The sequence below is a fragment of the Coenobita brevimanus genome, chromosome 116 (assembly GCF_032717465.1).
Source record: "Coenobita brevimanus isolate Jiangsu-jjx chromosome 116, ASM3271746v2, whole genome shotgun sequence".
NCBI lineage: Eukaryota > Metazoa > Arthropoda > Malacostraca > Decapoda > Coenobitidae > Coenobita > Coenobita brevimanus.
Genome location: NC_137069.1, coordinates 32,867,796 through 32,889,403, shown reverse-complemented (window position 1 = coordinate 32,889,403; position 21,608 = coordinate 32,867,796). Strand labels below are relative to the sequence as shown.

Here is a 21,608-nt window from a genome sequence, read left to right as displayed (position 1 = left end):
GCGGTGTGGTGCAGTAAGGATCTGTCTGTTCTCCCCTTTGGGGCTAAGATGCGAATGAATGTGTTTGAAAGGATGAGTAAATGGAGAGTGTGTCGTCCTGTCTCGGCTACCTCCCTTTCCGTGAGGGAAGCAGCCTAGGTATATAGATAGATAGTTAGGACAGTGTGACAAGGGGTTAGTCTGCCATATCTGAAGTTAACACTGTATGAGAGAGAGAGAGAGAGAGAGAGAGAGAGAGAGAGAGAGAGAGAGAGATGGTGGTGGAGAGAGGGGGACTACCTGGTGCCGTTCCTGCGCCACACTCTTTTCGTCATCTGGTCGCTAGTACAGAAAGTCTTCTCATCACAGAAGATGACAGATTCCCATAAAATGGGTGGTTTACTGGAATACTCTAGTGCATATTCCATTCTCCTATCCATATTTTCTTCAGTTAACTCAGGCTTCTTCGCAGTTTTGCGGCTGTGTAGATGGCTAGAATGGTAACGATTTCTGATGGTCTGCGATGTGCACGATAAACGGAGCTGATGTAGCATGCTGGTTGGAGTGGTAATGGGATTTGCTCCCACTGTGGCTACAATGGCAGCATCCTGCTGTGGTGTCGTGCACCGTGGGCGACCTGTCCGTGGGAGATCTAGGGTGCTGCCAGTCGCTTCGTAACGACGAATCCATCTTGCCACCGTAGACTTATGCACACCAGTCCACCTTGCTACCTCTCCATTGCTGAGGCCGTTGTTGTGCAATGCAATGATGGCACTTTTCTTTTCCTTCGATGTTTCCTGTGTGTTTCGTCCTTCCATCGCTGCTGGGTGTTTGTAGCAGAATAACATCGGTGTAGCATTAGTTTGCCACATAACATCCGGTTCTGTTTCGAATCAGTCATATTCGAAACCACCTACCTCTTGGGTTGATGCGTTTTATCACACATCAGGTATGCACTAATCATGTTACCTAGAATGGCACGAGTATAATACTTTTCCCAGCTTTCACTAATTACACTATCACGCACCTGACATATAACCGTTACGATAGCACAAGTGCTGGTTTAGATTCTTCATCCCTAGTTACTTTCGAAGATCGATGCTAACCTTTTAACGCGGTGGGCGTGACTGTACTCAGTGCTACCAGCGCCTTAGAGTTCTATCTTTGTCTAGATTATTTGCTCATTTCCATTATTGTTGGACCCTGGGGTCTTGATATTTTTTTGGGGGGACTGTACATGTGTGTGCAGGTGTGTCGGTACTGGCAGGTGTAGGTAGTTAGAACAGAAAGCACGTAAAAGATGTCCAGAAAAACACACTTAAAACCCATAACCACGGACGCACTATTTGTACGACACTAGACTCTGAAGCACCATCTTAGCCAGCTGGTGTTATGGCGTTGTGAGGCGAGGGTGAACTGGGGCAGGAGGTGGTGTGAGGAGAGGTGGAGAGGTGGTGTGAGGGAGAGAAGAGGTGGAGGGAAAATATGAGGGAAGGAAGAGGTGGAGAAAAGGTGGCGTATGGAAGTAAGAATGCCACGGTAAATAATGTGATGTGATGTGATGTGATGTGATGATGAGATGAGGTGAGGTGATGTAAAATGAAATCGTGTAAAATGAGGTTACAGGATAAATGGAGCACTATTATTAAAATAAAGAATGTGTTTAGAAGTTATGTAAACAGTTCATGACAGTAAAAAGATCATGCCAGCTTAACAACAAAGGTTACTGCTCACAGCCGTAAATTATGTAGGCAAAAGTAAACAGAAATATGTTAGAGAAGAAAACATCAGGATTAGAATTATTAACTCTTCCATTACAGGGATATCTTTATCACCTGCGCCGCAAAACAGGTAAATGATAGCAACACGAGTTTGTCAAGCGTTGGAGGAATCTGAAGTTATGGCCGCGCCCCTCCCCACCCATTCTGCAGGCCGTGGGTGGAGAGGGGCAGGGCTTAAGGGACAAGTTGCATGGCGCTGGGTATACCTCAAAGCTAAATAAACCCGCCTGGCGTTAGCTGGAATAGAAAGCTAGAGTTGTTCCGAGAATGAGAGGCTGAATGACGACAGTACCGACAATCACAGGCTCCTATAACTCACCCTTACCTGAACAGAACCACGTGGCGCTAACTGGAGAAATAATAATAGAGTTTTCACCTGTTAGGGCGAATGTATATATCAAAAACGAAAACTACACTATAAAGAGTTACAAGGGAAATATAATGAGTTACAAGGGAAACTATATGCATGGAATTCGCGAGTGAAAAAATCTCTCAAAATATCAAAAAGGAAAATACATAGGTGGGTGGCTATTAACTAATTGTGATGGGCATATAGACAGGCATCAAGTAACTCGAATATGCACTAGATACTTTGCGCGAAATATATCACTGTTTAAATGTCATTAGTCCAACTCACAGGCATGTTAGAGAGAGAGAGAGAGAGAGAGACAGTTCCTGATACTTCTTTCATCTCTCTCTCTCTCTCTCTGGTGAATTTTCAGCAAACGACACAGATGACACTGATCTGTAGCCAAATAAATCCACCATTGTCAGTTGCAACGGATTTGCTACCCTGATTTTCAAAGTTCATGAATAGAGAGGCATGATTAGCGACAGTGCTTTTGAGGATGACTGTCCCTCTTCTATTCCTTGCTCTGTCTCTCCTTCCATTGTCTATTCCTTGCTCTATCTCTTCTTCCTCCTTCTATTCCTTACTCTCTCTCTCCTTCCACTCTCTATTCCTTGCTTTCTCTCCTTCCACTGTCTATTCCTTGCTCTATCTCTCCTTCCACCGTCTATTCCTTGCTCTATCTCTTCTTCCACTATCTATTCCTTGCTCTATCTCTCCTTCCATTCTCTATTCCTTGACCTATCTCTCCTTCCTCCTTCTATTTCTTGCTCTATCTCTCCTTCCACCGTGTATTCCTTGCTCTCTCCTTCCACCGTCTATTCCTTGCTCTATCTCTCCTTCCACCGTCTATTCCTTGCTCTATCTCTCCTTCCCTCTTCTATTCCTTACTCTGTCTCTCCTTCCTCCTTCTATTTTTTTTTTCTATCTTTCCAAACCTCTATTTTATGACCACTTCTTCCTGTCACTCCATATCCGACCTTCTCATCCACTCCTCCACTCTATCAATCCATCCCAGTCTTTCCTTCCATCAGTGCTCATGTCTCTCAAACCCTCTACATCATTATCATCACCACACCGTCATGCTATACAGCTCTCCTTCCCCATGTACTTTTCCAACATCTTCCACCTCCTGCTCTCATCAACATCTCGTAGCCTCTCCATCACTCCTCATCACTCCCTCACACCACTCCTAGCCCCCCTTCTCCACGTTTTTCCCTATCTAAATCTTCGATTTCAGTCTCTACCTTCCTTCTTTAATTCATCTTTCAATTCTTCCATCCATTCCTATTACTGTTTATCACAATAGTTCTGTCACATTAACTTGGCCCAGATTTTCTTCCTTTTTGCAGCTTATTCCGCGTAACGTAGGGGCAGAAGAAGACAGTATTATGGCTCAACGTCCTTTCCATAGCACTTCTTCGTGACAAGCACCATATACTAGTGTTAATTCATTGCTCTAACACAGCGTTCATGATGGAGAGATGGCAGTTTTAGGCCAAGTTAGAGTAGAAAGGGCATAGTCTCTCATGCCACCCCACGCCACCCTCCCTCATCTATTTCTCTATTTCTCTTTCTCCCATTACATTTAATGGGTTATTGGGGGGGGGTCTACTGTGCTTATTCTTTTCGAGTAAGAAGGCTTCCTAACACCTCTTTCTTAGCGATTTATTTTCCAAACTGCTAATTATTATCCCCTGGCTTGCTTCTCATGTCTGTTCAGTGTCGACATAGATTGCACGAATAACACACAAGAATACATTAGCAGAGCAGAATCAGAAATAAATCGGTTACGCATGAATATCACACAATAATATAATAACGAATCAGAATGAGAATATATCGGAAAGGAAGAGGTGTTAGTATACTTCCTAACCCTACTAGAATGCCGTCCTTAGTCACTCCGCAACAAGGGGATTCAACTGAGATGAATAAAAATGTGGTAGTGGCAACAGTAAATAATAAGAGTGATAATAATAATAATAATAATAATAATGATAATAATGATGATGATGATGATGATGATGATGATACGAGTAATACTAATAAAATCCCTCTCAGACACGGTCACGCGATTCGCGTGACGTGGCCTCAATTGTGAAAAGGCACAGTCACGTGAATTGTGTGGTTTAAGCACCAAAATAATCGTCAGAAAAAAACTTATAGACCAATTTGCGTGATTTTTTGATGCGTCATAGTTCCTCCAATGCTCTCTCGAGGTAAGTCATTGGCAATGCTGCTTTGCCTTATCTACCTCAGCCCGCTCCCTCCAACCTCAGTGTTTGTCGAGCAGTCCGGCGGTGGTGTCTGACAGCTCGTGGTTCCCTTTAAATCGTCCATAATTCTCCCCCTCTCGCCCAAGGCAAAGGCCCTATTGACTCAGTGAGATAATACATTGTATGTGAACATATAGTGATGTGATATTGTTGATGGAACATACATATATGTAATGAAAAGCAATTCTGGCCGTTAGCAATCGTTGGGCCTTGGAGCCAGACCCTTGGTCAGTGTAGCGGGGTTTCGCCACTCCGCCCCCCCCCGTAGGCCATATGGCGTGAGTGGAAATACGTATATAAATGAAGCCAAGGCATAAATATATATTGTGTGAAAGATTCTGTGGATGGCTTGGTGAAATTATGGAGCCAGCAAGCGTTACGTACGGCATGAAACAGAGTGTTGTGAAGGGGCAAACCTGAAGTTGGGAGAGGAGAATTACCGGTGTTTTAGGGCTGGAATTATTGTGATTCTGATAGTGTAAATGCGTATGGAATTGTATGAAATATACGTCAAACAAGCTGCGAGTTTCCGTGAACGAGTGTGGTGTGTGCTAAAAATAGCATTGCCTCATACTCTCAGGGAGAAGCTGACTCACACACACACTACATAACTCCTCATCTTCAAAGCCCTGGTCTAACTGGATCAACACCCCTGGAGGAAGTGAGTTCTGCAAATTTTGTTGATATATATAATAATCTATTACCATTACCTCTCCAACTTTCAGACAAATAACCATTTTCTCCTACAGATTACACATATGAAAGAAAGTAAATCTCCACAGCAGTAACTATAGAAGAGTTATGTTTATGTGTAGTAGGTTATAACAATAGGAAAACATCCATGGAAGATGTAACAGTCTGTACAGATAGGGGGAAAAAAAGTTGGTAGCATAGTCTTCAGGCAGGTGTGCAAGGAAAAAACAGTGTGTGTAAAAGTTGGTAGCGATCGGAAGAGTAACCTCACTTTGTCGGCCAATTACTCGAAAACTATTAGACTTATCGATTTCCTGTTACAACCATCATCAATACCACTAAATTCTGCGTAAGATCAATACCAGAATGTAAGCCTTTGGTAGCGTTTTGGGGGGTAAAAGGCGAGAGAAATGTTTTTGTTCCTAGCGGTTGTTGTGTGACATGACAAGCGCTCGGAGTAATAACATCATTTTGTCGGCCAGTTACTCGAAAACTATTAGACTTATCGATTTTCTGTTACAACCATCATCAATACCACTAAATTATAAGTATGATCAATACCAAAATGTAAGCCTTTTGTAGCGTTTTGGGGGATAAAAGGCGAGGGAAATGTTTTTTTCCCTCGCGTTTGTTATCAGTGACATTCGCTCGGAGTAATAACCTCACTTTGTCGGCCAATTACTCGAAAACTATTAGACTTATCGATTTTCTGTTACAACCATCATCAATACCACTAAATTCTACGTGTAATCAATACCAGAATGTAAGCCTTTGGTAGCATTTTGGGGGGTAAAAGGCGAGGGAAATGTTTTTCCTCGCATTTGTTATCAGTGACATTCGCTCTGAGTAATAACCTCACTTTGTCGGCCAATTACTCGAAAACTATTACACTTATCGATTTTCTGTTACAACCATCATCAATATCACTAAATTCTACGTATAATCAATACCCGAATGTAAGCCTTTGGTAGCGGTTTGGGGGGTAAAAGGCGAGGGTTTTTTCTTTTTCCTCGCGTTTGCTATCAGTGACAAGCGCTCGGAGTACTAACCTCACTTTGTCGGCCAATTACTCGAAAACTATTAGACTTATCGATTATCTGTAACAACCATGATCTATACCACTAAATTCTACGTATGATCAATACCAAAATGTATGCATTATGTTACGTTTTGTGCGAGAAAAGGCGGTGGAAATGAGTGTCTCTTCCCGGCTGTTACCATTGAAAAATGCTCGTAGTAATACACTCTGTTTCTCTGCCAATTACTCGGAAACTGTTGGACGTATCGATTTCACGTTTGAACCTTGATGAAGAGCAGGAAATTCTACATATGTACAATACATAAATATGTAATATTTCTGATAAGAATTCGTTGTTACGTAGACGGGAACATTGCGTACGCCTTCTTGGCGCCAAGATCAACGAAAGTCAATCACGCACTGAGTGCCTAGTACTTTTTTTCGATTTACTCGAGAACTATGAGGCGTATGGGGTTTTCCCGTCACAGTGGGAAAGCTGGATAATTGGGGCATATTACTATGTAATAAAAACATAAGGTGCCTGGGAAAACTTTGCTCTCAGAGGTCAGTGAAATTTTTCCAAAAATGGCTCTCAGTTTTTGGCCATTTTCTCGAAAAGTATACATCGTATCTCAACCGGATTGGTTTCGTTAGAAGCTGATGAAATTCTCTATAAAAACTTATTAGATCATTTTCCTGTATGATGGAAAACCTTCAAACGGCGATGTTGGGAAGTGAAAAAAGTTTACTCGACCATGCTTCCAGGGCTAATAACTTTTTTTGCTGGTGTTTTCCTGTGTTTTGGTCATGTTTATCAGATAGAACAAACATCGATGCCTACCTTGAGAAAGGTTTGATGGAAATACATGGATTTTTGGGTGGCGAAAATAAGGCAAGAGTGTGTTTCATTCGCTCAAATTTGCTCAAATTTGCCGCGCGCGCGCGCTCCCCGGCCGGGCGGCTTCGTAGTGAAAATTCCTGCACCAGAAAACTTACTGAAACTTACCGTGCGGGAAAGGGTTAACAATAAATGTCACTAGCTATTATGTAGTGTGTTATGATATTTTAGTGGCCTGACATTCGTCTGAAGATTAGAGATAGGAAAGATATGAGATAAGGAAGGAGGCAGCAAGCATGGTTAGAAGGGCCAGGGTTCGTATTTTCGTCGGTTAAGGAAGCTGCCTAACACCTCTTCCTTAGCGATTCATTTTTGGGGTACGTGTAGTTAATATCCATTTGTACCTTACTTATGCAGAGTATGATGTTATTGAAAGGATTTATGTAACAGAAGAGGACAGTAAGGTAAAACAAGCAAAATAAATCGCTTAAGAAAAGTGTTCGGGAGCTTTCTTAACCGAAGACAATAGAGATCTCTGTGTCCCCCTTGAGAAGTGAATCTAAGAAGTTAAATTCATAATTCTTTCAGACGATTTTGTTTTCACTCCTGCCAGAGGATTATATGCTCACTCCTCCCAGACGATTTTATTCTCACTCCTCCTTGACGATTTTATTCTTATTCCTCTTGGACAACATTATTCTGACTCCTAGACGATTTCATACAGCATCTTTTTTTACCCCCTCACTGAAGCAGCAAAGATAAATATGAAGAGGATAGTACGCCTAATACAAAAAGACCTGAGCATGTGTAGCCTATCCTCTTAACCCGCCCCGTCCTGACGACGTATGGGTACGTCACCACGATTTGCATTTGCCAGTCCCAGCGACGTACCAGTACGTCGTGCAATTGCAATGTGCATAATTTCGACAATTTTCAAATTTCGCGCTTGATTTGCAGTACGTACCCTCGCCTGACCTTCCCCTACCTGCCACCAGGCGGGGACACTCGGCGACCCCGCGCGACCCGCGCTAGCCCGCCACTCGTCCACTCACCTGGTAGCCACGGTCCTGCTCAGACATGGCTAAGAGAGGTCTCTCAGAGAGAGAAATTCAAGTCGCCCTGGACACCTTTACCGGCGACAGTGATTCCCCACTGGATGACGAGGAGATGGACAAGGATTATGTGCAGCCAGAGGAGGAAGAAACCACCAGCAATGACGAGGAAGTTCCGTCACCAAGGAAGCGGCAGTACGTGACTTACCATGCTGCTAGAGAGGGGCAGGAGGCAAAGAAGGCACGTGGTATGTCATATCCCTATCCCCAGCGTGCCTTGGAAGCAGAATTCGAGGTCGAGGACGAGGACGGAGATGTGGGACGTGCTGCCACGTGGTATGGGCGGGAGGTGATTACGCATCGTGGCCCAGAGCGCACACCACGTCGTCTAAGCAGGTATGGGCCTAGCATTCTGTTTGGGGTGGTAGGAAGTGAAGTGGAGGGAGTGGGGAGTGAAATGGACATTCCTGGGATTAGGGAAAGTGAGAGTGAGGTGGGTGAGTCATTGCTCTCCCTACGCAGTGTGAGGCGGCAGAGTGGATCACGTGGGCCTGTGGGGGTGCGTTCCTTATCACGTGGGGTTGTGAGGGAGGGGGAAGGTGGGGAGGAACCACTCCAAAGCACGTCTTATGCTCCCCAATATCCCCTAACACGTGGTCGAGCAAGGTTGCGTGAGAGAGCACGTGGTGTGGTAATGGAGGGGGAAGGTGGGGAGGAACCACTCCCCAGCACGTCTTCTGCTCCCCAATATCCAACTATTTCATCCCCACAGCCCCCTAATGTTCCTCAAGGCCGTAAGGGTAAGGGAAAGGGAAAGGGTAAAGGCAGAGGGAAGAGGAGTGACAGTGGGGAAGCCCTCCGTACTCCTTCTCCCCAACCTCCCCAACCAGGATCTCCTCCCCACCCAGACGAAGGCGGTGATGGGGACGAGGGATTTGTGTCGTGGGATTGGGAGGATGGGAGCGATTTTTCTCCCCTCATTCACCCCTTCACTGAGCAGGGGCGATCTGGCTGCATTGCACCAGGTATTCACTGTAATTCAAGCAGGTTGGATTTTTTCCACCTGTTTTTCAGTGAGGCCTTCGTTGATCAGATCGTGTTTCAAACAAACCTGTTTGCAAGCGGCCAACGGCTAGAAAGTGAAAGATTGGGAACAAGGAGTAGGCATTCAATGATTTATGATTACCCTGTCTCCATTCCAGAAATGTTCTTATTTTTTGCCCTTGTCCTTTTGATGGGTATAATAAGAAAAAATAGAATTCCTGCTTACTGGACTACGGACCCTGTTATGTTTACCCCCATATTTGGTCAAGTGATGAGCCGTAATCGGTTTCAACAAATTCTAAGTCGCCTCCATTTTTATGATGCTAATGACCCTGCAAATGCAAACAACACGGACAAAATGAGGCGAATTAGGCTGGTCTTTGATCACCTCAGGCAAACCTTTCGATCCTCATTCTATCCCTATAGAGATCTCGTCATAGACGAGAGTCTCGTGTTGTGGAGAGGCAATATTTCATTCAGACAGTATATACCCAGCAAAAGGCACCGTTTTGGGTTCAAGATCTTTGTTATGTGTGACTGTAGGACTGGATACGTGCAAGACATAGTCTTGTACACCGGTGCACAGACAGACATAATAGAAGATCGAAGTATAGGACTTTCGGGAGCAGTGGTAAAGACGATGATACAAGACTACCTTCATCGTGGTCACGTTCTCTATCTCGACAACTGGTACACTAGCCCTCTTCTCGCTCGTTATCTTCACAGACATGAAACGGGAGTCTGTGGAACCGTAAAGGTGAACCGGCGTCACATGGTCAAGGTAGGGCGGAAACTTGCAAGGAGTGAGGTTGTCTTCTTCAAAGCCAACAACATCCTTGCAACAATGTGGAACCACAACAGAGAAGTAAGCCTCTTGTCCACGGTTCACCGCCCCTTGATGCACCGTACTGATTCTGTTGATTACCATAGCGAGAGCAGGCGTCGTGTTTGGAAACCTGAGTGTGTAATGGATTACAACATAAACATGCGCCTCGTGGACCAGTCAGACTCCATGATATCGACGGTAGAGTGTGCCAGGACCACGATGAAGTGGTATAAAAAACTGTTCTTTCACTTGCTAGATATCACTGCTCTGAATTGCCACCACCTTCACGCCATGACCACAGGAGTTCAGGAAACCTTTGAAGGGTTTGTGAGGGAGCTCACACGAGAAATCTTTGCAAAGTATGCTGTTGAAAGGCCCCAACAGCGCCCCCGCACTGCCCATATTACCCACACTCCCCAGAGAATATCCGGCCGCCATTTCCCCACTCCTATCCCGCCCCAGCCCAACAGACCTAGGCCCCAGCGCAGGTGTCACGTGTGCAGTAATTCCCAGGTGAGACTCACGACACAGAGGAAGGACACCCGCTATGAGTGCGTGCAGTGCAACGTGGGTCTGTGTATTCACCCATGTTTTAGTGAATATCACACGTTGCTGCACTTGTAGCATGGTGTGAATGCGAAAGGACGCTGAAATTATGAGGTAAATGCGACAGACAGACGCTCTGTGAAAATATCAGTCATGTGGATCGCCAAATATTAGTATAAAGTGCCTACGGGTAGAACATAAGTGAAAACATTGGGTGTAAGTATATAAATCTGCCCTAAGTTGAAACTTACATAGAGAGGGTTGTTTGATGCGATATTCTGTCGCTCAGTGCAATAAATGCGGCCCCTTATTATATATTTTCTATTATGTGACATTCTTACGGGTATAATATAAGTTCAAATTATTGTATATGATGATGTATTTCCTAAGTCAAATATTCATAGCGTGTCTATAAAGATAAGATTTCCTGACGCTTAGTCGAATGAATAAGGCACGTATTAGTCAAAATAAAAGTCAGCAAGTGATAAAGTGAATAATTAGTATATAAGTGTGTGAGTGAATTAGTATATAAGTGTGTGAGTATTATGTATGACGTAACATTCCTGGCGAGGGTATTTTCAGGCGATATTCTCACGCTCACTTGAATAAATAATGGCAGTAAGTATGTACAGTGCATTGGAGGGGTGTAAACGTGTGTAATGTAAGTGGGAAAATATAATTGGAGTGAATAAATAAAGTAGATGATGAAACACGAGTGTTTGAGATCGTGGTTGCTACGTGAATAGGCGCTAGCATATCGTTAAATGCCCTCGTAATGAATGAAAATAATTGAAAACCTTCACAGTGGTGGGGGAAAGGTTCTATGTAAATGGGAAAATAATTGGAAAGTGATAAAACAATTTGGTATGTTGAAATACGAGTCATAGCGAGTGCGCTTACTTAGCTGATGTGCGCTAAACTTATGCTGCATGTCATCATAATGAATGAAAACATCTGAAATCACTTACAAACAGTTGTAATTGGTAAATTGTCATTGAAACAGAAGTATACAAGTAGAAAAAATGATCGGTAGACTCATAACAGAAAATTAGCAGATAGCACGATACGACTCGGACCTAACTCGCTAGCTCGCGCGATGGTACAATGCTTATTTTTCCTATATATGTGTCTGAAATACATTATGTTGTTACTGTTATTGTTTATTACTACAAATTCAATAAATGTAGACGTGTTGTGTGTTGTTTGTCCCATTACTCCTTACCATAGAAAACGTTAACGCATATCCAGCCCATTACAGAATACGATACCTGCGGGGGGAAACCGCACCTGTATAGACCACTTATAGACCGCAGAGACCACTTTCTTCAAGATTTTCCATAGTTTCTCGACCTAAGCGGAAGTTTCATAAGAAAAAAAATTTTTCCAAAAAGGCTCGGGACTGGGGGATGTCATAGGTGCGGAAAGGCTCGGGACGTGACGGGTTAAAGTAGTTCCAGTCAGTCTACAATAACCCTTTAAAGTTTCTACATTTTTCCTCCACCTCCAGACGATTTTAGGCAGCATGAAACCCCCTTGTTAGTGTAGCAGTAGAGACAAGACATAAGGAAGGGGCGGTAAATCTGGCAAGCATCTTTGGCGAGTGTATGTCCCCTCCTTATGTAGTGGGACGATTTTTTCTTCCTGTTCTCACCAGTTAGTTTTTTATTCTTGTTTTCCACGTACGATTTTATCCCTGCTAAGAGAGGACGCATTTATTTGTTTTGTTTATCCTCTGAACCCTTCGTACTGGAAAAGTGGAGATAAATAAAAAGAATAAAGGGATTACGTCGTGTCTCGGCTACCTCCCTTTCCATGGGGGAAGCAGCCCAGGTATGTAGATAGATAGACGTCTGGTTATAATGGATGATGCATTTGTGTTGTTCCTCTTTTCAATTTGATGTGTGGATGTGTATTTGTGTCGTTTCTGTTTCAATTTGATGTGTGGATAATGTATTTGTGTCGCCCCTGTCAAAAATTGATGTCTACCTCGTATATATTTTGTTCATGCGTCCGTCAGACCATTTTACTAAGCTCAGGAAGGACCATATGTTGATAGGAGATAAGAAAGAACTGTAATTGTAAAGCAAAGGAGAAAAGGAATATGGAAGAGGTTATATCAGTCTGGTAAGGAAGGGCCACCTTGTCTCCTCCTTGGCAAGTCACTCTAAGGAATCACCATCAGCACTTAAAATGCCACAACGTCTTATAAGATCTTGCTACCGTCAGACTGTTCTTCTCAGGGACTTTTGTCGTGGAGTGGAGATACGGGCACAGGAATGGGGCAGTAAGTTTGGGTAGAATTGGTTGTACACTTGTGTCCCCCAGTAAGATGATTCGATTAAACTCAAGAAAGGCCTTGTAGTGAAAGGGGCTTAGAAATATCCTTAATTGTCAAGGAGTAAATATAAGACAAGGAAACAAATAAGCTTGGTTAGCGAGGGACGGATGCATGTGCCCCATTTTAAGTATCTTTGTGTTTATTAAATCCTTTAGTCTTTTATATTATTGCTATGGTCAGACGATTTCCTCCAGCCTGAGAGGGTCCCGAGAAGTGAAGGGCATTTAGAAACATCCGTAGTTGTGAAGGGGTGAAAGGGAGACATAAAGAAAGGAGCCGTAAGTCTAGTTAGGAAGGGTGGGTGGATCTGTGTCCCTACTGAGAAGTGGATCAAAGCAATTTTATTTAGGCTACCGTTAAGTAGTTATCCTTTTATTACCATTAATCTTTCTTAATCTTCCTTAAACTAAATAGGTTATGAAAGATGTCCTCGTACTGAAGCAGCAGAGATAAGGCATAAGGGAAAGGAGCAGTAAGTCTGAGTAGGAAGGAGATGCGTCTTTGCAATCTCTTGTAAGAAGTTCTTATCAATTTTTATCAAGCCCTTAGGTCGTCTTCATTCCTGCTACAATTACGATTTTATTGCGCTAATGAGAGAGCCATGGTATAGTTCTTTCACCTTATTTTGACCAGATTATCGTCATTTAGCAGTTTATTTCACTTAGCTCTGTGTCAGAAAAAGGCAATACTATGGCTCTACATCCTTTTCACAGCACCTCTTCCTGATTAGCATAATTTTCTAGTGTTAATCCGCTGTTACAATTCAGCAATCAGGATGGAAAAATGGTAAAAACTGCAGTGAATGGGGTTAAGAAAGGCCAGTAATTGTGAAGAAGTGGAGGTAAGGCACAAGGAAAGGGCAGTATCTCAAGTTAGGATGGGAGGGTGGGTTGTGTGTCCTCATGCAAGAAGTTTTACTCTTTGTTTAACCTTTTAGTCTTACATATTACTGCTACAATTACGATTTCATTTAGCTAACAAGGTACTCCTAGTAATGAAAGAGGTTTGGAAAAATCCTTAATTGTGATGGGGGAGAGATAAGGCCCAAAGTATAGGGCAATATTTCAAGTTAGGAAGGGTGATAGTTATCGAGACACTCCAAACAGGCAAAGGGTAGATGAGAAGGAGCACAGATGAGGCATAAGGTAAAGGGCAATAGCTCAAGTTAGGAAGGAAAGGTGGTAGCTATCGAGACACTCCAATGAGGGAAAGGATAGTTGAGAAGAACAGATAAGGCATAAATGAAGGGGCAGTATCTGAAGTTAGGAAGGGATGATGTCTGTGTCCTCTCCTTATTTACGAGAGTCCGGGCACACCACAGGTCAGGGCGGAGTTACGACACCATAAACATGGATAGACTCTCGGTGCTCCCCCTAGACGTCTGCCCATCGACAACTTACGGCACTGAGTTGAAAGATAAAGAGCTCTATTGGCCGTCCTTCCAGTGAGATGCGGTGCGGAGACGGTCGGAAGCTGGAGCTCTGAACTCGCTCTCTTCTGAGGGGATAGTTATGGTTGCGTGTGAGGGGGTATATTTATATGTGTGTGTGTGTGTGTGTGTGTGTGTGTGTGTGTGTGTGTGTGTGTGTGTGTGTGAAGAAAATGTGCAACTCTATCAAAGGTTAAAAGTCATAGGTCAAAGTCAAATTTTAGTGTGGCTTAGGGTCATCAGTGTCATAAGATTTCGATCAAAATTAGCACAGGTATTGCAGGTGGAGATGGGAAGTGATTCAATTTTGCTACGGATCGCTCAAAGGTCAAGGTCAAAGGTCAAGGTCATAATTCCGACACTGAGCACCGTGATATAAGCTTCGAAGGGACGAAATTCTGGGCCAGGTTTAGGTGAAAGGAGTATAGTGAGCCTCCTGACTGGTAAGGTTTCAGGGAGCCTTCTAACTCCACAAGCCCTTAATTATAACCTAAAATCAATGGTATACGTGAGAGGAAATTGGTAGAGGTGTTAGGGAGCCTCCTAAGACCCCACAAACCCTTAGTTTTGATATTGATGAGGGGGAGCTGACGAGCCGCCCCCCATTACAGCCCCCTTTCCCTTCCTCATCCCCTCACCCCTTCCCTCACACCCCTCACCCCTTCCTTCACACCCCTCACCCTTTCCACTTTCATCTCCACTATTTTCTACCTCCCCCCAAAACTCCTTCCCTTCCCTCTCTCCCTCTCCACCTTACTACAACCTCACCCCTCCATCTCCACCTTACTACGACCTCCCCCCTTCCTCTCCCTCCACTCCCCTTCCTCTTCAGCCTTTCCTTAAACTCCCTCTCCCTTCCTGCCTCCCAAAAGTCTTCCCTCCCTCCCTCCTAACTATCTTCTCCCCCTCGTCCCAACAAGCATGCCTCCCTCCCTCCCTCTTATTACAACCCCCTCCCCCTCCTACATCCTTCTTTCTCTCACCCACCACACCCTCAGTCTCCATATCCCTCCCCCTTCTCCCTCCTTTCCCTTCCATCACAGCCCTCTCCCTCTACATACACCTTCCCCCTCCCCCTCCATCCGTCTGCCCTCCCCCTATAACCCCCTCATTCTCCAGACCTCTCCCCCATACCCCAACTCTCCCCCCCCTACTTCATCCACCTCTCTCACATCCACCCTTCTCTCCCCCACCCTCTTCCCCGCTCCTCTTTCCTTTCACTTTTCATTTCCCTCCCCCTCTACCAGACTTCTCCCCTCCACTCACAACCCCCTCATTCTCGAACCCTCCCCAACCATCACTACCCCCTCATCCCTCGAATATCCCCTCTCTCTCACCCCCTCATCCCTCTCATCCCTCACCTTCCTCTCCCTCCCCCCTCATCCTCTCATCCCTCACCTTCCTCTCCCTCCCCCCTCATCCCTCCCCCTCCTCTCCCTCATCCCCTCTCTCCCATCACTCCTCATCCCCTCATCCTTTCCCCCATCGCAGCCCTGTCCTTTGAACAACCCCATCTCTTCCCTTCCTCTCCCTCACCCCTCCCCCTCCCTCTCCTCCCTCCCTCTTCTTTTCACCCACTCTGGCCTCCTCCCAACACCAATACATTTATATCAGGGTCGAGCCGCCTTATTGAACCTTATTCTCGTGGTCCTAGGAGGCTCCCAGGTTCGGTGTGTGTGTGTGTGTGTGTGTGTGTGTGTGTGTGTGTGTGTGTGTGTGTGTGTGTGTGTGTGTGTGTGTGTGTGTGTGTGTGTGTGTGTGTGTGTGTGTGAGAGAGAGAGAGAGAGAGAGAGAGAGAGAGAGAGAGAGATTAATGCCTATCGACTATGCGAGGGTCAGGTAAGCAGACGATCTTTTTTATTTATCTATTAATTTATTACTCATAATAAATCGCTAAGGAAAAGGTGCAAAGTAGCCTCCAATAACACCAAGATTACGGCCGATCTTCGCTCTTAGGTCCGTCGGTTAAGGAAGCCCCCTAACACCTTTTCCTAAGCGATTTATTTTGCTTATTACATTGTCCTGTACAATCCTGTGTTACATAAATCTTTCCAACATCGCCGTACTCTCCATAAATAACACACAAAAGAATGTTAACCAGCCATATCTAAAAATAAATGGCTAAGGGAGAGGTGTTAGGGACCCTCCTTACCTGACCGGAATATGAGCCTTAAAGCTGTGTTCTAAGTGCTTAAGAGGTTTCCAAACACCTCTTCCTTGGCGATTTATTTTGTCTATTACACCTTAACATTCACCTATATCCTATTTAAATCGTTTTGTTGTGGACTTACTTCACATCAATAACATTCCATTGCATTTTGAAGTGTTTTGCTCAGAATAAATCACTAAGGAAGAGGTGTTAAAGTAAACTCGAAAGCCAGTTTGCTTACGACACTCAACGAAATATACTGTACTCATTTTACTCTAACTTGGCCCAGAGTTTCGTCCTATTGTAGCTTATTTCGCGCAGCTAAGTGCCAGAAAAGGACAATACTATGACGCTACATCTTTTCCAGGGCACTTCTTCGTGACTAGCATCATATTCAAGTATTAGTCTGTTTCTACAACTCAGCATTGAAGGTGGGGAGTTGTCAGTTTTAGGCCAAGTCAGAGTAAAGAGAGTATAGCAGAAGGGTGGATACAGAAAAAGGCAATACTATGGCTCTACATCCTTTCCATGGCACTTCTTATGACTAGCATCCTATTTTAGTGTTCGTTTCTACAACTCAGCGCCGAAAGTGGGGAGTTGTCAGTTTTAGGCCAAGTTAGAGTAAAAAGACTATAGTAGAAGATCCGATGCAGAAAAGGACAGTGTTATGGCTCTACATTCTTTCCACGGCACTTCTTCGTGACTAGCATCGTATTCTATTATTAGTCTATTGCTACAACTCAGCACTGGAGGTGGGGAATTGTCAATTTTAGGCCACGTAGAAGTAAAAAGAGTATAGTAAAAGACTGGATGCTTCTGTTTGCTGTATTGTTTACAGCAAATTCTCGCTGACGAATCCCTTCCAGCACTGTACCCTGTTTTTCATAATTCTCAGTATTTTGCCTTCTCATACTCTTTTGCCGTGTGGTTAATTTTGCCAACACATAGAATATTAATTTCCAGTTATTGCCCTGCCTTCCATATTTTTCATTCCTCTTCAAGCGACAGAAAATATCCTTCTTGCTCATACTTCTTTTGTTGTGTGTTTTATATTGTCGTTAGTACGCGTAAAGTTTTCGTGCAGTAGAACTCTTCCTTCTCACATTCATTGTTATTTGCTTTATAGTCATCACACACACACACACACACACACACACACACACACACACACACACACACACACACACACACACAAACAAACAAACAGTTTCATGCTAAACCTTCCCATCACCACAGTCGGCAAGGAAGTGTCAGCCAACTTTCACCTCTATCATTCCTCTCTGAGCTGACGAGGCTGACGAAATCACGTCTCACCTACCCCTCTCCCCTTCCTCCTGGCTGACACTAGCTGACTGATCAAAGACAGGCGTAGAAATCGATCAAGCTGACAGGACTCTGCCGTGAAAGGGCAGGTGTATGGGGGGAATATGGCTGACTGATCGCTGCTGTGTTCTGGTTCTGGCATCATTTCCACAATGAGTTATGTCTCACGCTACTTTTACATGTTATATACAGGGATGTGGTTAATCATATTTAATGAATATGTATGGTAGTGTTCAGATGAATAACCAAATAAATCCTCACTGTTGAGTGTGGTGGGAGAGATAAAGAGAGGCCAAACATGCTATGGCTAGCACTTTTGGACGTAAACAGGAAGATTGAAGGTGAGGTGAGGGAGGGGAAGAAATTCTGTATATACCTCAGTCTTGGGGAAATATATCAATCAGTCACTCACTTCCTGTGGCACCCCACGGGATGCATAGGGCCTCAATGAACTCTCTCCACCAATATTTGTCTCTTGTCATCTCCTTCAGGTCGCACCAACACTCCTCTCCTGCTTCTTTTTTCATTGTCCTCAACCAGGTTTCCCTCGGCCTACCTCTGCCTCTTCTTCCTCTAGCAGTCCACTCTGGCACATCCTGTATTAAACTACCTTCTTTTCTGTATATGTGCCCCAGCCACTTCCAGCGAGACAATCTCACATATTCATTAACTGGTTCCACTCTCGTAATATCCCTTACTCTTGCATTTGTAACTCTGTCTTGCCACTTTGCCCCAAGAATCCTTCTTAGTATTTTATTCTCAAATCCTATTACTTTCTGATCTGTTGCAATTGTACTGTACCATGACTCATGCCCGTAAATTAAAATTGGTCTAACCATGGACTTATAAATTTTCACTTTAGTATGTACCGAAAGCATATTATTATTCCAAACAGATTTCAACATTCCAACAGCTCGCCAAGCCTGTCTAATCCTCCCCTCAATTTCATTGTTTAATGATCCATTAGATGATACAATCGTTCCCAGATATTTAAAGTTTTCTACATTCTTCACCACATTATTCCCAATTACACAATCGATTTGGTTCTCCACGTTCATATTAATAATTTCAGTCTTTCCACAATTTATTACCAATCCCACTTTTTCTCCTTCCTCCACCAGACAATCAAGCACCCTCTGCATCTCGCAAATACTTCCGCAAATCAGTACAATATCATCAGCATAGTCCAAATCCATCAGCTTCTTACTTTCTTTCCAGTTAATTCCTGCACCTGTTCTCCTTACAACCTTTTTCATAACATAATCCATAACCAAAACAAACAACAATGGCGAAAGAACTCCTCCTTGAATCACTCCTGACCTAACTTGAAATGGATCACTCAAAGAACCATCCACCATTACCTTACAAAAAGTACCTTCATGCAGACTTCTAATAATATTTACAAACTTTTCTGGTATACCATAGAATCTCATAATTTTCAACATAGCTCCAAGCGAAACACTATCAAACGCCTTTTCAAAATCCACAAAACACATACTAAGTGGCATTTTCATCTCATTAGCTTGTTGCATTAGATGCCTTACAATAAAAATCTGATCATTACAACCTCGACCCTTTCTAAATCCCGCTTGTTCTTCTCTTAAAATTTTATCAATTACCGGCTCTATTCTGTTCAACAAGATTTTGGAAAAGACTTTTGCAATTACAGGTGTCAAAGTTATCCCCTTCCAATTGACACACACACTTAAATCTCCCTTTTTTGGTATTTTTATAATCACTCCATTTTACCACTCTTCTGGAATTCCACCATTATCCCAAGCCACATTAAAAAGTTTCAAAAGCGCATTCATCAACTCGTCATTTTCCACCTTAAGCATTTCAGGGAATATTCCATCCTCTCCTGGGGCCTTAAAATTCTTTAACTCCTTTATAGATTTTGCTACCTCTTCCAAAGTTATATCCCCTGTTTCTATCTGCAAATCTCTCTCGGCTGGCAAAATGTCCTCTTCAGCTGGGATTGGTCTATTTAGAACAGATCCAAAGTGCTCTTTCCACCTTCCTTTTATATCCAAATCTTTAGTCATCAAATTACCATTTCTATCTCGTACAAGTATTTCCTTCCTTCTCTTTTCAGTCCCAGTTAACTCCTTTATGGCCTGATACGCTGCTCTTGTGCTCTGACCGTCATTTTTATTTAATTTAATTTCTGTCTCTGTCGCCTTTTCATAATATAGTCTCCTTTTATCAAGTCTAACGAGTCTTTTTACTTCAGAATGTAAACTCCAGTACTTTGCTCTAAGTACTTCAACTACCTGGCCATCAACATGTTGTTCTTCACTTTTTAAATTAGCCTCTTTCCTTTTCTGAATTGCATTCCATGTTTCATCTGACATCCACTTTTTCCTTCTCGCTTTTCCCTTTTTCTTAATAGTAACCTTAGCACTCTCATGCAAAACCCCTTTTACCTCTCTCCACATTTGATTAATATCATTGTCTTCAGATTCCATCAAAGTCTGCAGGACTAGAAACCTGTTCCTACATTCCCACCGAAACTTTTCCTTCGTGCTCTCGTCACTTCTCAGCTCATCCAGATCATAATTATTACCTCCTGTACAATTACCATTAACGTTTCTTTTAAGTTTTATTTTAATCTTTGACACAACAAGTTGATGATCACTACCTATATCTGCCCCCCTCCTTACGCAAACATCTTGCAAATAACTCCTATGCCTTCTGCTAATTGCAGTGTGGTCAGTCTGGTTACAATATTTACCACATTACATATACAGTTAATACTGCCTTATTGAGATGTATGATGTGCATGGTAGAGTTGTAATTCACACCTACTCGTGTACATGTCTCCATATGTCTGAGAGATGTGGCATCTCCTAATTTGCTGACCTGTGCTGGTTCCCAGGGCTGGGTAGCGGGGCAGTCAGATAGCTTTTAGCTCTCGCCAGCAGTAGACACTCTGTTCCGTTATCTCTCTTGTCACAGCTGTATCTTTTGTGGCATAATAAAGAGGGAGAAACACACCTGCTCCTGATTTTCTGATTCACCTGACACGCTACCTGCTCCTGATTCGCGGGCTCATCATCATCACCAAAGTCTCGGCGGCCAGCTGTGGAATTCAGCAGAGTCTACACCGGAGGGAACAGCTAGATAGATGAGGCTCCAGGGTCCCGAAAACCTTTTCCTGAGCGATTTATGTTGCTTATTACACCTTGTTGCCCTCTTCTGTGATACATAACTCCTCCAATATTCAAGTCCTGTATTCTCCTTAATATCTTTTCCTAAACCATTTATGTTGCTTATTACACCTTATTGCTCTATTTAGTGAAGGAAGCTCCCTAACACCTATTCTCAAGCGATTTAATATTGCTTATTAAACCTTGCTGTCGTATTCTTGGTGCATAAAGAAGCTTCCTAACATCTCATCCAAAGCGATTTGTTTTTGGTTAATACAGCTTAATTCCCTGTTCTGTGTTATCTTCCAATATTCAAGTCCCGTATTCTCGTCGGAAGCTCCATGACACCTATTCCTAAGCGATTTATTTTTGCTTACCACACTTCACTGCCCTCCTCTTCTGTTGTATATAAATCCTTCTAATATCGCCACACACTGCCTCAATAACGCTATCTATCTATCTATCTATCGCCAGACGCCTTAATCCCATACGGGGTGGCCACAAACAAATCGCCTCCACGTCGCCCTGTCCCCCGCCATTTCACTGCCCTGCTTCTCACCTCACACCCACCTCTCTCATATACCTCTCCACTCCATCCCTCCATCTCATCCTTGGCCTCCCCCTCCCTCTCTCCCCCTCCACGTCACTCACATACACTCTCCTCGTCAGTCTCTCACTCTCCATCCTCCTACATGGCCAAACCACCTCAGAGTGTTTCTCCTAACGCTTCCTATCACATCCACATCAATAACGCACAAAAGAATATTAACCAGCCATATCCAAAAATAAATAACTAAGGAAGAGGTGTTTAGGGGCCT

General features: G+C 43.6%; 1 protein-coding gene across 1 annotated transcript; it reads right to left on the bottom strand.

Annotated features, from left to right (window-relative positions):
• Positions 1-275: 275 nt before the first annotated feature.
• Positions 276-827, bottom strand: LOC145418707 (uncharacterized). The gene has a single exon (XM_080287046.1). It carries the CDS (start codon positions 825-827, stop codon positions 276-278), a length of 552 nt encoding a protein of 183 aa, XP_080143172.1.
• Between the last annotated feature and the right edge of the window lie 20,781 nt (positions 828-21,608).

Excerpts from the sequence above, each read along its gene's own strand:
- LOC145418707 (XM_080287046.1), bottom strand. The coding sequence starts at position 827 with ATGTTATTCTGCTACAAACACCCAGCAGCGATGGAAGGACGAAACACA.